This window comes from Orbicella faveolata, unplaced genomic scaffold (genome assembly GCF_042242905.1).
Source record: "Orbicella faveolata isolate gen_17 unplaced genomic scaffold, um_ofav_v1 contig_34, whole genome shotgun sequence".
NCBI classification, from domain to species: Eukaryota; Metazoa; Cnidaria; class Anthozoa; order Scleractinia; family Merulinidae; genus Orbicella; species Orbicella faveolata.
This window is the reverse complement of record NW_028301563.1, coordinates 7,381,575-7,397,948: the sequence shown is the minus strand read 5'-3', so window position 1 is coordinate 7,397,948 and position 16,374 is coordinate 7,381,575. Positions and strand designations below refer to the sequence as shown.

The window sequence follows — 16,374 nt, the reverse complement described above, 5'->3', positions numbered from 1 at the left end:
ACATGGTGGCAGACTGCATGCATGAAAGAGGAGGCGCATTGTAATTATATAGTAAAACACGAACTTGAAATATTTATTTCCTTGACTGAATGGTCAATGCACAAACTGTTTTACTGTTTTTACTGAATGTAAGCACTCTAACATATTTTTCAGCAATTTCTATCCTTTTATTATGCCAATTTTGAGATTTTGGTGGTAAATCAAAATAATATCCCCCATTTGTCGATCCTCTTTATTTTTATCACCTTTTTATACGTCATTACAATGATGTCTCATGGAGAAATTGGATTTTGATCGCTGTTGAAAACGACTGGAAGTCAAGAAGCAAATAAATTGAGACTCGTTCAAATACTCCGCGATTACATGTTCTGTCTACCAAAAGCCGGGTTAGAGATCTGGGTGCTTGTTATTTGAATGCAACGCAGCTTCCAAATTTTAGCATGTATTTTGAACATTTGGTTGCTTGAAGGAAAACTTATTGCCTCGCTCATCTGCCGTTAGGATGCCGTTCAAATAAATGGTAAAATTCAGCTCAATTATTGGGAGCAAAACCAATTGCCTTCAGATGGACCATTCGGACTTGTTGAAAAAGCTGGACTCTACTCAGAGACACGAGCGTCTCATGCAGCGTACTCAAGCGCGTCTTCGTACTCGTCTCAATCTATACATTCGATCGTTCGTTCGTTCGTTCGTTCCTTTGTTCCTTTGTTCCTTTGTTCATCCGGCATTCATTCATTCATTTAGAAGAGATGATATTATGATCGCGATGGCAAACAATTTGGACGTACTGAAGAAACACCGCGTACGAAAACTTCGATAACAAATTTATAACGGCTTTTCGTTGAGAAATTCAAAATTAAAACAGCCCTTTGCAGAGTCACCACAGAAACTTAATTTTTGGTCTTTGTCTAGTATGACTCTTTTGTCATTGTTTTGTTGATGGGAAATCAGTTGGGAACGAAAACGATATCGTAGAACTCCCCGATACACAATTCATTCGTTAGTATCTCTTCCACAGCAGAATGCCACAGCTCCCTCAAATCACTTGAGGCGGTTTTTTGTTTTTTTGTTGTTTTGTTGTTGTTGTTGTTGTTGTTTCTTTTTTTCTTTCCAAGGAAAATGTCAGAGAAAGTAGCTTACTGGCCTTGAAACATTAAAAACAAACAAAAAGAGGGTACTTTCTTGATAGCGGTGGGGTGGGGTCTTCCGGGCGCCATCGATACTTCAGGTCAGCAGCAGATATACTGGAATGATCACAACATGATGCTAATTACAGATGATACAGATTCCAGGTCAGAGTCCTCATCAAAAGTAAACATTTATTTACGAGTTTTGGAAATCACGCCCACCGCAGTATTTTAGAATGTTTTCTCCCAAGTGCTGTTAACCGAATCATCGTTTTTCCTGAAAAAAAGTAATAATTTCCAAAACCAAGGGGTGCTGGCGGGGTGGTTCCACTCTCCCCTAAAGGCCGTACACCTATGCTTAAGACAAATTGTTGTAACTAATGAATTTCAAGATTTTTCAATATCATGAATGTATTTTTTTATATCCTGATGCTACACACATCTAATATTTTCCCTAAAGTGGCTCCAACATTCTCGGGCAGTTGAACTTTGACGGATCAACAATGCTGCATGCCCAAATATTTGTGAACAAGTTATGGTCATCTCAATGGCATAATAGGTTATGCCATAGCCACAGTATAAATCTGTTAAAAAAAACCTCTTTATTTCAGCTTTAGGTGCTTATATCTCAGAAAGAGTACAAGCAGACAACTTAGCCAGTTTTAAGGTAGCATTTTATTACTATATTCATACATTTTAAAGTGCCAGGAGTATTTTGCATAAGTTATTTTAAAATAGCGAAGGTCATGACGAGTTATTATCAAGGAGATTGAAATAATAATAATAATAAAAAAAAGTATATATGAAATTTATTTCTAGAGCGGTTTACTCTACTAACTGTCTATGTAACTTTACAATACTAATTTTAAGTTAATTTTATTAAAGACAAATAAGAGGTGTACGGGTCGAACTATAGTCAAGTATTTCGTTATGTGATAATGACGCGCACGTGCTTAGTTTGAGCTAGCAGTGAAGAAATCAGCTTAAACAAAAGAAATGCTTAAATAGCATTTCCTCATCACGCTATAACTATTAGATAATGCTATTTCCATAAACTGCTACACTATTCACCTTTGTTGGTGAACTGCTGAATGATCGTTGCAATCAAGCACTCATTTAAGTGAACAAATCAAATCTTTTCACTAATTTAGACTAAGCTAAGGTGAACAATACTCTTTAACCCTTTCCCACCCCCTCCTACTTAGGTAGTTATCTATGTAGGTACATTAACAAATTTTATACTAGATTAAAACTTTTTTTTATTTCTTGTTTTTCTTTTTAAATTCCCAATACTATAGCACAAATACCATGCATTATAATTTACCGCCTTATCTTAAATTAGCGAGCAAATATACAAGAGAGTGCACGTGAGGGAAAAAATTTCCCCTCTGAAAAATGTCATCGTAACCAAACACACAGACAATATAACAAAAAAAAAAACCGAAGACAAGGACGTAAAAGAAAAACAAGCAAACGGTAGCAAAATGTAACACACATCAAGGTTAAGAAAGAGATATGATAACAAGGAAACGAACAAACACACAAATAAGCGAAGTAACGCAACGAAACACGAGACACGCTGGTAAATAAACGACCAATTATTATTATTATTATTATAAATAAAGTTTGTTATTATTATTAGTATTATTAGTATTATTATTTTATTATAACAATAATTTTATTTAAAAATCATCGAACAGTTACAAAACAAAAATATTTGAAAAAAAATTATTAAGTTAATATGCTAGACCTTTCACCTCGCTTTTCTTCCAATAATAAGCGGTGTTTCTTCACTTTCGTCTAGTCTTTCAGCCATTACGTTATAATTTTTTTTTTCTTTATTTTTTAATTTCTTTTATTTGCAATAACACAAGGGAAACCAATGCTTACTTACAACACTAACTCTATTTACATTATATTGCTCTAATTATTTACACTATTTAAATTACAATAACTAAACGACTTACATTACTAACAAATACAGTTACACGACTTACACAATTAAGAAATACAGTGACGACAAGGGGCAAAGAAAAAAAAAACTGAGAAGAAAAATAGCTAGTTATCATTACAGTTTGAGGTTGTAGTACAGAAACATAAAAAAATAGACCAAAGGCATGTGGCACATTAAAAGTAAAATGAGTTATGCATCTGACAGGAGATTAGAAATAGATTAATGGTAGGAGATAGATAACCCTACAGAAAATATAATCTAAAATATTAATTAAATCCTCATATATCCTGTAAGAGGTTTCCATTTCTTCGTGTCTCCACTTTTTGTTTCTATCTCATATTGTGATTTTAGTGTGCATATGAAAAGCGTAAGATTTGGATGATCATTTTTTGTTTTAGCGAGCCATATGTGATATCGTGCTAAGAGAAAGCAGTAATTTATAAGAAGCGCAAATTGAGAGATATCTGGCCTCAGACATTACGTTATAATGGGGAGAGTTAAAACGGCAGACTACTCAAAATTGCTGCAGACCATTTTGACTCTCTCCTCAGCAGACTGTTTATAAACAAAGAATTAAACAAACAAACAAACAAACAAACAACTAACTAAGAAAAGAAGACCAAGGAAAACAAACGTCCGGCAAACACGTCTAAAAATAGCCATCGATATCTGTTTTAACAGTAAGGCCATTTGTAACTGCATTAGTCAGTGCCACAGTAATGGAAGGGACACGCATTTATATTAAAAAATCTGTAGATATAGTAGGAGGTGCAGTTCTTTACTTTAACGAAGCCTTCTTTGTCGCAGGCTCCTCTAAACGTAGTAATACAGACTTTTCTTCTGACTGTACCCTCAGCCACTGTAGGATGACCACCACTCAACCAGGCAGAGTGGGACGCACCACATTTTCCAGTCCCTGGGGATGTAGTTGCCATTTTTGTGCCTGCAGCTCCTTGGAAGCGATACCAGCCATTGAGTGTGTCGTCACATTTGTAGTTTACTGTTACGTAGTCATGTTTTCTTTCTGCATCTGTCAGATTTTGGTAATTTTGCCAGTGACATACATCAACTAAGGGAAATACACAAATGTGTAAATAAATATGTGATCAAGACAAAAAGACATTTGAACAATACGAAAAAAGTAAATCAATGAAATACGTAATTAAGAATTGATTCATGCTTTAGCGTGCATCATACAGTTGCTCGATGCGCAGTCGAGAGAAACTCCAGTGTCTTTAATGCTCTCCGATTTTTCGTTTGGCGTATGAAATACATAAAAGAACTAGATTTCCATTGGTGTAAATCACGTGAAATAGGAAGAGTTGTACCAATAGAACATTTTCGTGTTCTCGGTATTGGGTTGGAACTGCAACCATTAAAAAATTGTGTTGGAAAATAGTCATAACCGTGATATCTACAGAATGAGTATCGGCAACCCAATTCCCCCTTTCAATGTTGGAAAATGGTATAATGCAAACTTGTATTGGACTAAAGTGTTATGTCAACATTGCATAGGGGTAGGGAGGGGCAAGATGCGAAAGAATGACGATTTCTAACGCTTGTGACCATGGCTGTAGCTTGGAATAGAGGCTCGTGTGGTTGAATACATTAAAAAGAGATTAGAGTCATGTGCCTTTGAAAATACTCCCCGCATTAGCCGCAGTCGCAAGGTACAATCATGGACAAAAGTCTTGGGACAAATTTGCACTTTTGGTGCTTTTGCTCACACACCAGAGGCAAATACAATACACCTGCCTAACCTCGCCCCCCATGTCCCATACAATGTTGAAAACTAGTACCTGCAATTTCACCTGATTTTCAACATTGTGTTGGGTGGGGAGGGGGGACAGCAACGAGTTTTTAAATGATATAGCAGCGTTTTTTTTTTTTTGTTTGTTTTTATTTTCAAATTTCAATTCTAAAACACAGATAATTCGTTACATTACATAAGTGTCCCAAGGACTTTTGTCCACAATTGTAGTTCCAGTCCAACACCGAGAATACGAAAATGGCCAATTGAGGTGTGTCTTACACACAATGGGGATGGAGCGGATAGCAATTCCTTACGGACAGGTTGTAACTAATTTTAAGCAACGTAAGGATACTCATGTTATGAACCAAATTACATTGCACATTCTATCTGGTAGATAGAATGTGATTTAATAATTATATTTTTATGATATCTTCTTGCGTTTCCACCCCAAGGGTTTATGAAACCGACTCTGTGTGTTAAGCATTGTGAGTCATGCTGTGCTTTATTTTCCTCTCTCGCACCGGCCTGACCGTAGTGCAAGGGAGGAGTGGGTGTACAGAAGCACCTTCTGGGTTTTCGTTGTACTAAGACATGGAAAGTTCATTTTACGTATAACGAGATCTCTTGGCTTGCTTAAAAATTCGTACAAGATAAGCTGTTGTTTTTTTTCTGTTGTTATGACGTCGTATGACGTCATTTAGCCGGCCATGTTGGATCCACTAACTTGGATTTCAAAATTATTTTCTCAGAAATAACACACAAACTGCGGTGACAAACGTGACAATAAAACGCATGTTGGAGAACAAAATTCATTCAACTTGGCGTTTCCTATGTTTCGACATACATCTTCAGAAGTGAACGTTTAGAAGAGGAATAACAACTGAATTTTAGATAAGTAATTGACAATAACAATGACAGAAGCTGGAAAACTTTGCATATTAAAAGTGCAAACTAATAACGACAAAGTGTTTCGCTGCCAACATTATCATTTAGGGAAGGTTTCAGCTCCCTAATTAGAAGAGTCTCCTTTATCTTGGAATGTGTAACTGACAGATCTTTTGCTAATATCTCAAAGTGGTCCCATTTTAAGTTGTGACCAGTTGACGTGACGTGATTGACAGATGCGGAAACAACGAAACGTGAGCGTGCGGATGAGGTTTACTTTGTATTCCTTAGGTGAGAAGGAGTCCCATTTTGTGTACAGGCCGGTAAAGGTCTTCTTTCGGTAAGCAGATGTTGACAAAGTATGACTGTGGCGTTTGATGAGGATATCCAGGAAAGGGATTGTACTATTCTCTTCAAATTCAACGGTGAATTTGGTAATTAGATAGATAGATAGAAACTTTATTAAGAATGTCATCAACCACCTAGCTGGGGAAAAACTCCCCTACTAATACGGGGACATAACAAAAACGAGTTAAATTAGAAAAAAAAAAAAAAAAAAAAAAAAAAAGCCTAAAGCTATTTACAATAGTAAAATTTAAATCCAAGTTAAAAGATGTTATGGGACTATGTACAGTGGATTTTATAATACAATAATACATACTTAAAAAAAGTTCTTTAGGAGGAGCAGAGGAGACAGCCTCTGCAGCCATCATCTAGTAATGCATCAAGATTGTTGAGATTTCTGATGTTCGTCTTAAAAGTGCTGAGAGATGTGGCCTCTCTCATGCTCTTTGGTAATTTTGACCACAATTTGGGTCCTAGATATCTGATCGAGTGCTTACCATATTTCACCGAGTTAAACCTTGGCATTGTAAAGTCAGATTGTCTTAAGTTATACGTACTAGGGTTATTGCTGAAAAAATCACAGAGATAATAGGGGCATAACTTATGTTTAACTTTATACATCAAAGTAGAGAGGTCTTGCAGTCGTCTATTAAGTAATGTGGGCAGACCAGCCCTCGCGAGCAGTTGATTATAGCTTGAGCTGTTGTCCTTAAAAACTGCTCTGAGGCCTCTTTCTTGTATTCTCTCCAGTTTTCTGGTATCACTAGCTTTACAAAAGTGCCATACTAAGTGACAGTAGGTAACGTAGGGTAAAATGGCGCATTTAACAATGTTAGTTTTAACTGCGTAGGAATTAGGTTTCTTAATCTCATTAAAACGCCTATTCTTTGACTAGCTTTTTTACAGCTAAGATTTATGTGGTCGGAGAAACTAAGATCGGAGTCTAGTGTCACGCCTAAAAGCTGAAGATTATCCGAGGTCTTGATTTCCTCTCCGTTTACATGGATGTTACCATTGCTCTGACTAAAGCCGATGTTCATGGCTTGGTACTTCTTGATATTCCCGGCTAAGAGATTTGAGCCGTACCAATTTGTAGCAAAATTAGCACTCTCCTTGAGTTGCGATGTAACGGCTCTCTGGTCGTCCCCGATATGATAAATTTGGTGATCATCTGCGTACATCGACAATTTCGCATTGAGGCCATAGGGTAGATCATTTTGAAAAATGTTCCATAGCAGCGGGCCAAGGGCGGAGCCTTGTGGACAGCCGCGGTTTACCAGTCGACTCGAACTGACGTGACGACCGATCTTAACTCGATATTTCCGGTCTGTGAGGTAGCTATTTAGCAGTTGTACGGTATTCTCTCGAAAACCGTATGCCCGAAACTTGCTCAATAGTAGCGGTGGGTGGAGAGAATCAAACGCCTTAGACATGTCTGTTGATAATATACTGACTACTTTTCCTTGATCCCTAGCAAGTCTCCAGTTTTCTACTAAATTGATCAGTGTTGTTTCGCAACTATGCGCTTTACGATAGGCGGAAGAATGCAGATATATACGATCATGGAAGCAGAAGTTCACTTGCACCCCCACTAGTTTCTCTAGGACTTTACTTGCGCATGGTAACAGTGTGATTGGCCTGTAATTTTCTCTCACCATTTTGTCATCCTTTTTATGTATTGGAACCCAATCTCCGCTCTTCCACTCAGTAGGCCATACACTTTTGTTTATACCGGAGTTGAACAGAGTAGTCAAAGAACTTGATAACTCCTCAGCGCCAGATTTTAAGACCTTTGTTGGGATACCATCGTTACCAGTGGCTTTGTTCACGTCAAGTGATTCGAGGACCCGAAGGACTTCTTTCTGCGTGACTGGTTTGATTTCTAGAGCTCCTTCAGAACTCCTGTGTTCTTGTTGTATCCTTTGAACAGAAGAGTGGTTCGTAAAGTCGTCAATAGATCTTAGATCAGCCGCTTGGCTTCCAATACCGTCTGCAACGGTAGCGAAATACTCCACCAGTTCCTCAGCCACTTGTTGTTGATCAGTGATCGTGGTATCGTTAACGTTCAAGTGGATATCGTTTTTTTCTGCACAGCCCTTAGAGCCTTGCGTGACGACAGTTATAGTGTAGAAACTGAGTTGCTATGTTTTACTGTCGAACAAGGTGAAGGTATCGTCAACGTAACGAAACCGAATGGAAGGGCAAGCGTTGTTGTTGAGAGACCATTACTCTTCAAAATGGCACATAAAGATATTGGCCAAAACAGGACCTAAAGGAAAGCCCGTTCCCACACCATCAATTCGGCGTTTTATTGTCATGTTTGTCACCGCAGTTTGTATGTTATTTCTTATTGAGCTAAGATGGCCAAAGAAAAGGAGTATCTTCTCAGAAGGTCGATGAAAGATCGTAAGTTGTGGGAAAATTAGTGCAAAATAATAATGATATTGAAATGATACTAATTCTGCAATGTTGTCGAAGAAAACAAGAAAAAAGGGAATTTTGTTAAAGACGACCCAACAGGCCATTTCAGAATTACCTTTTGCGTCTTTCTCATAGGGAGTCTTGGTGTCCACCCTTTCGCATGCAAATTAAATTCGTTTTCATCTGAACGGCTGTGTACCAGGCCTCGTTTTAGTCCAACTTGGAAATGGCCCATTTGACCAAAACCTCTCTATATAGCTTGACCTGAATATCTCTGGTAATGTCAAATGGCGTGAAAAACAGACGACAAACCAAAAATTTCAAAAAAGGATTAATGAATTGGCACTGAAATAATTCCAAAGAAAATCCAAAGGGCAAAAGTTGAAGGCATTTTGTTGAATATAAGTACTTTTTTCAGCGCAGTTTCTTACAGGATACTTGCTAAATGAAATAAGTATAGTTCATAGTAAGTAACCTGGTGATCCAGTAAATTCTGTGCCACCAAATAACCTTTAACTTGTCGCCATTATGGTAGGCTGTGAACGCAGACGTATTTTCGGCTGTCGACTAAATCAGAATTTTTGGTCGCCAAAGATGAAATTTTAGCCCCATTGGCGACCGTACCGGTCGCAATTTCAAGCCTTTTAATAATGTATCTAACTAAATTTTAGGGATGGACAGTAAATTGGTGTTGCTGAAAATCAATGTTCGGACATCATGTACGATCATAATGTGAAATTGGCCGGACATATTTAAAATGTGATCGGACAATGTCCGATGACCGACTGTTATTTCCAGCCCTGAGTGACTTATTCGGTATCTAAACTTTCGGTGTCACTTCGTAAGTGAAGTAGCCGGCGATTTTCGTCATAGTAGCCGGCGATAATCGCCGGCTGCCGGCTACTAATAACAGCCCTGATTTCAACGTTCAACATCACATGATACACTGTTCAACATTTGTTGAACAGCAGCTGCAACATTCGTTACTTGCTCAACAAATGTTGAACCATGTATCATTGGCTTAAAGTATGCTATACACAGACATGAAACAAACCTGCGCAATTTTGTCCATCTCCAGTGTATCCGTCTTTACAAGAGCAGTTGTACCCTCCCTTGGTGTTGTTGCAGCTGGCGTTCACGTGGCAGTTGTGAGAGCCTCTCTCGCATTCATCAGTATCTAAAGTTAAGGTAAAACATGTTTCATAGGATCCACTGAATCGGGGTAGCAACTAAGTTCCCTTAATTCGTCAGATTACCTCTGAAAATTATAAAATTTGGAGTATCAGTTAAACTTTGTTTTAAGAGCCAATGTAACTGTGAATTTTAACGAGAAGCTGTCTCTAAGTGATCGAGAATTTGTCTCGGGGAAGGACCGAAAAATTCGGTTACTGAAGAGAGTCAAAAATCATGGTGAACTAATTTTCTAGAAATATGCGCGTTTTAATGTCAATATGTTAAGAACGGGATGTTCAAACTTTTAACTTCTACCACAGAATGTTTGATGTTCAACGAAATTTGCGCTAAACGATAATTACAACACAAGGGTATGTTAGGAGTAGCATAGTTACCATTCTCACAGTGTTCGCCCTCGAACCCAGTAGTACACGAACATCGATATCCTTTCTGTGTAAAACCGGACTGACAAGTTGAGTTGTTCTCGCACTTCCGTCCGATCTTTCCGCACTTGTTCTGGAACACAGAAAAGAAATATAGTTGCTTATAATTAATCTAATGCTATCTCGTTGTTAGAATAAATATATGAACGACTGTTCAAGATATAGGTTTATTTCACAATTAGAATTGAAATTCTTGTCAGCCGACTTTAGCCGACTTAACAAGGAAGTAGGAAAAGTAATTTATGCACAAATGTTAACATCTTTATTTTTGTGGAGAGCTTTTATGCCCGTTATCCTTGGTATAAATTGGCTTATTAAACAAGTGAAGGCGAAAAGTTAAACAAAATTTTAAAAAAAATGTTAGTCACTTACTTCGGCGCCACGATAGTAGTAAAGCGGGCTGTCTTGCAGATCCCCGTCATGCTCCAGGTGAGTGGAGTTATTCAGCTCACATTTGTGTGTTCCACTGTCATGATCTTTGTTCCTAATATTAAGACTGACACAGTTTGCATCCAGGTAACAACGGTATTCACACTCGTCCAAGTTCTTGACAGTCATGGTTTTTATCCAATGGTTTACTAAATGTTTCTCAGCATAGAAATAGTAGGCTGGAAAGTACAGCTCACGTCCTCCATCTGAAAAAATATACACATGCTTATTTAAAGAGCTTATAATAAATAAGAGAAATACTGAAACAAGTACATAGTGTCTCTTATAAACATGCAGTATATCTGCAATTCGATTTACTCCCCATGCACAAGGTTAATTTTTTTTTTTTGCCAGACCTTTGTATAAACAAATCTGTGAACCTATAATTTCTAACGACTTCGTTATCGTTCTGACACCAAATATGAAATAACTTTCTTAAAGGGGAGCCGAGAACGTAGTCGCAATTTTCTTTTCCGCTTGCTAAGTCTTGTAAGGTTTCAAGATAACTGTAGGATGTATTTCAGAGTTCACCTTTCAGTGTCATCGCTTCTTTTGAAGAATTTATGAAGAAGTCTGATGATAAATAGAGAAATTTCAGTTTCTAGTGGACCAGAATAATTTTAGGTACTTTTCAGTCCCTTTTACATTTTCTTAAAGCTAAAGATAGTATTAAATAGTTGCCTTGAGTAACATTGAGAACATTTTATTTATGGGAACTGGAGAAAATAAATTTCAAAGTTCGAAGAAATAGTGCAAACGCAGGAAAAAATTTACGATAAGTTTCATTTCACCAGCACTTTCAAGTGTTTTTTTCGATATGTTCTGTTGTTAGAAATGATTTTTTTTCTTCAGGAGAATTTTAAAACAGTCAAACAGAAGTTTGCAAAACGATGTAAATAATCTCAATACAAAGTGTTTGTCCACATGTTACTCGAACCTCAAGTGAATTCATTCTTAAACATTCGACGCTTATGGTTAAATCGTTTACGTAGTGTTTGAATGAAATTGCAAACTACAAATATTTTGAAGACCGGACACCTCGAAGTCGTAATTTAGTGATAATTAGCGAAGAACGTAAAAAAAGTCTAAACCTTAAATTCGATTTTTAAAGTGCGAGTGGCGGCTTGTTTTTTAATCCTACGCTTGCTGATATCAAACGTAAATTCTCCAATCCAAGCATCACACATTTCTCAGTTACTTTCCTTGTGAGAATTTGGTATTATATCAATATAATATTCTCGTTAACGTTGTTTTTGCCACCTGTCTATTCAGACAGTATATTAATATTCTGGCCATAGAGAGTGCTGATCCAGCTTTTCAAGTTTAGCTTAAAAAATTAGCAGTTGGGGAGCCCAAATTTCACTCTATGGCAAAAGATGGAATCGTCCCCTCGAAATATTAGCTTTTGTGGACTGATAAAGTCTTACGAAAAATTCCGTGCTGCAAGACCGAAATTAGATTGCTTAGGAAATGGCTTATTAATACAAGACACGATGTCTATGTTGGGTTTACATCCTGAACTTAATTTTAGCTACTGTTTTAGTCAAAACGTTTCTGGTTGAGGGAAATTTATGCGGGGTTTTAATCTATGGCAAGTTTTTACAAAATAATTCGCATTTAATTGATCGATAATAAGTTTGCTATTGCGTCTAGACCCCGGCAAACTTATCTTTAGAATTTGCGCTTAAACAACCTCTGCTAAGAGTATTGTTAATATAAATTAGAGGTGGGTATTGGTTACGATAACGGCCAATTTAGTCATTACACTGTAAATGAAAAATAGAAGAACATTATTAGTGTTCCCATCATTTTTCTGACACTTTCACGAGTGTTTCTGTAACTTGGTACTGAACCACGGAAACACTTTGGATCATTATCAGTATCTCTTCAAGTCCTCTTTAAAAAAAACTTTCGTAACATCACCAAAAAATGCCTTATGTAATATATACATTTTCAAGTTCCCTTGGGCGCTCTCCTTAAATTAAGCACGTTAAGACTTTTTCAGTTGCGCACTTTAACACTCCTTTACTTAAACACTTTCACACTCCTTGAATTGCGCACTTTAACACTCCTGAAATTTCGCACATCAAGACTCCTGAAATTGCGAATTTTAAGACTCCTGAAATGTTGGCATTTGAAGACTCCTTGAATTGCGCACTTTAAGACTCCTTAAATTACGCACTTTAAGCCTCCTTAAATTGTGCACTTTAAGACTCCTGAAATTGAGCACTTTAAGACTCCTGAAATTGAGCACTTTAAGAATCCTTAAATTGCGCGCTATAAGACTCCTTAAACTGCGCTATTTAAGACTACTTAAATAGTGCACTTTAAAACCCCCTGAATTGCGCACTTTAAGACTGTTTAAATAGCGCACTTTAAGACTCCTGAAATTACGCACTTTAAGTCTCCTTAAATTGTGCAATTTAAGACTCCTGAAATTAAGCACTTTAACAATCCTTAAATTGCGCACTATAAGACTCCTTAAATTACGCTATTTAAGACTACTTAAATAGTGCACTTTAAAACTCCTTGAATTGCGCACTTTAAGACTGTTTAAATAGCGCACTTTAAGACTCCTTAAATTACGCACTTTAAGGCTCCTTAAATAGCGCACTTTAAAACTCCTTAAATTGTGCACTTTAAGGCTCTTTAAATTACGCACATTAAGACTCCTGAAATTGCGCAATTTACGACTCCTTAATTTGCATAATTAAACACTCCTTAACTTCCGCACTTAAAGACTTTTAAAATTGCGCACTTTACAGTTCCTTAAATTGCGCATTTTAAGACTCCTTAAATTGTGCACAATAAGACTCTTTCTTTAAATTACGCAGTTTAGCACCCCTTAAATTGCGCACTTTGACAATCCTTAAACTGCGCACCATAACACTCCTTAAATTGCGCGCTTAAACACTCCTTAAATTGCGCGCTTTAACACTCCTTAAATTTTCTCTTGTTATAACACATATTCTAGCAGCTGACTTTTACCCACTGCACGATCTTAAATTCACGTTAATTTATACTATGTTTTAAATTCTTTTTCAGTTGCAAAAAAATTGCAAGAAAACGAAAAAAAATTAAAATATAAATTCTTTTTATTCTTGCCATCACAATGTCAACAGCGCTTTCTCGAGTTCTGCGTTTGTATCGTATTATACAAGGAAGGCTTTTACATGAACGAACACCAAACCCAACAAATAAATAACAGATCAGAGTTCTCTTGTCTGCTTAAATTTGCCAGGGTTGTGGGTGGTTTTTGACAAACAGCAGCAACTTCCTCTGAGATCATTGTGAGTTTCGATCTACAGGCCAAAATAATACAGAGTTGATTATTCTACTAGCGCTAGGAAACTGAACGTTTTAATGAAAAACATGAGCTATATATACATGTATTATAAAGTAAAATTAGGTTTAAAATACAAGATAAGAAAATTGAAGTAATAGGAATTTCGTAAACATGGCTGATGCACGTATCTCATACATGATGGGGTATTCAGACGATGCACGTATCTCATACAGGATATTTTTTTTAGACTTAAAAAGATCGAGTTACTGTCCAAGGATTTACAGTAGCACCTCCAGATAACTGTTACTCACCTTTTTCCAATGACGAGAAAAATACTCAGCATCAACCTTTAAACAACTAAACATGGTTTCTTCAAACTGTTGTCATTTGCCTTTTTATGTATTAGAGGTAAAGCTAGTTTAAGATTCGTCTCACTTCCTCGTTTTACGTGCTGACAGTGCGGCACTTTCCTGAATGAACTGGCTATGAAGACAAACGCATGTAGCATTCTATCACATCGCTTCCAAGTCTAGGGCTTATCGGAGATCATCACCCGAATATCTTGGTTCCCGATTCAACCAGAGGACTACAGACTAACCCTCGATCAACAAGAGAAGTAGATAGGCTTGCTTACATATCACTTAATTTTCAAAAATTGGACAATATCGGTTTTTGCTACGCTTGACTTTCTTTCTTCTCGTCACACTGTCCGCGCTTAACAAGATTGATACAGTACAAAGAGTTATTGCGCTGACTCGTAATACAGAATGGAAAAAATGTGATACTTCTTCGAACAAATTAGGTATAATTTCCGACTAAAGATTCGTTGCTTGAATTATCAAGAATCCTTTAACAGCCATCTTTAACCACACTGGGGAACGCTGAGTTTAAAATTAAGAAAGTATCTATAAAATAAAAAGCAGGTAAATAGAAATTTTTTAAACTCACCCTGCGCCCGAGTTGGACAAGGGATTACTGAAATCCATGACACGAGAACGAAAAGCAGAGAGAAACTCATTCTTAACCTGCCGCGGATGTCTCCACTTAATAACTCTCAGATACAAGTCAATACAGTGTTGAATAATCACCAGTGATGTCTTGTCGAATTAAGCTCCAGCAAAAGCTAACAACGACTGATGAAAGACGGTATGATATGGTTTCAAGTTAAAACAGTGCTCAGATAACAGACGTAAACCAATCATGTTACTCATTCGCCTGGCAAAAGACTGCACTCCACAAAGTACATATAAACCAACTGGTCTAATTGTGCATTTTTAATGAGTAAATAGAATACGGTTCTTTAATTAATTTATTTACCTACCTGTAGGTTGGTTAAATACATTTCAAGGAGAACCACTCTAGTGAAAGTTTGAATTTTATATGTTGTTGGGTTTTTTTTTTCGAAATAAAAGGCATGGTTAAGCTAATTCACTGTCGTCAAGCGTTGATAAAATAGATTTTCTGCACTTAAACCTTAAATCAATGAAGAAATTAAATTTCTCAAATTTCGGTTTTCCTTCTAAGAAATAACATTCTTTCTTAAACTAAACGCAGCGATGATTCAGTTTCAGATTCCCGCTATTTAGTCTTGCATCTAGATATTTTATTGTTATACTTTCATTTGTTTGAATGTTATTTTTTTGAACATTATATATAGTTTATTAAGACGGCCTCCTTCGTTAATGATGTCCCTTTTTGATCCCGCGTGTTTTCCCTTATATTTGTCCATTCTACAATGAGAGTAGATGTTGAATACCCAGACATGTGAAAGACTATTCGGAGAGAAAGCTGCTGAAAAATCAATAGGGTACACGTCGAAAGATTTCCTAATCAGGGCTTACACTTCCTTTAAATGCCCTAAAACTTTAAATTTATGCAATTTTGCCCACTGATATGACGTTTCTGTTGAGATAGTTCCAAGACATGACTTGTTCCATTAAAACAATTAAAAATTATCCCTTGTCCCATGCAAATGACTATGATTCCTTGTTCTGAAAAATCTTTGGAATCTCCAACAAGCAAAGAACGAGAAAGATGAAGATTGTAAAGTACAAGCACTTAAGCTTTACGTTTGTTAACGGAAAAGTGTTCATCGTTCGACCAGTCATTTGTTTGCCCAGTTTGACGCCGTCATCTTTTTAAGGACGATTGCCAAAAGGCTGTTAGAAATACATAATAAAACGCGTAGCCAAACCTACTAAAGTGCAGTTCTTAGAAGGGCCACGTTCTAAAGGAAATTAACACTCGTGTTAATTGAGGTATTTGAAGTTAACGTGACCTAAATTATTGCGAATTGAGGTAATTACCCAACAGATGTGTTTTGACTACCCACCAGCATACATGTTAATCAAGCTAACTATTCTACCAAAGAGACGTTCTATTTTTGCTCTATGTAAAGTGTGAACCTTGTCTGCTAAATATAATAAAAGTTTGTTGAACTTAAATCTGCAATGTAATTGAAATATGTTCGCCGAATACTTTTACAACTCTATCACAAATTCTTTAGAATAGTAATCCCGAAATTAGTTTACTTAAAACTTGATGTTAACATATACAAA

At 36.7% G+C, this 16,374-nt stretch overlaps 1 protein-coding gene and 1 long non-coding RNA gene across 2 annotated transcripts in view; one reads left to right on the top strand and one right to left on the bottom strand.

Annotated features, from left to right (window-relative positions):
- Positions 1-16,374, top strand: part of LOC149104480 (uncharacterized) — a 193,773-nt gene that overhangs the window by 25,217 nt on the left and 152,182 nt on the right. The gene's annotated exons all lie outside the window — the stretch shown is intronic.
- Positions 1,784-14,834, bottom strand: LOC149104496 (uromodulin-like). The gene is made up of 5 exons (XM_089270928.1): positions 14,765-14,834; positions 10,474-10,736; positions 10,054-10,174; positions 9,540-9,662; positions 1,784-4,150 (listed from the first exon to the last, which is right to left on the bottom strand). The coding sequence occupies exons 1-5, from the start codon at positions 14,832-14,834 to the stop codon at positions 3,783-3,785; spliced, it is 945 nt and encodes a 314-aa protein (XP_089127054.1). The 3' UTR covers positions 1,784-3,782.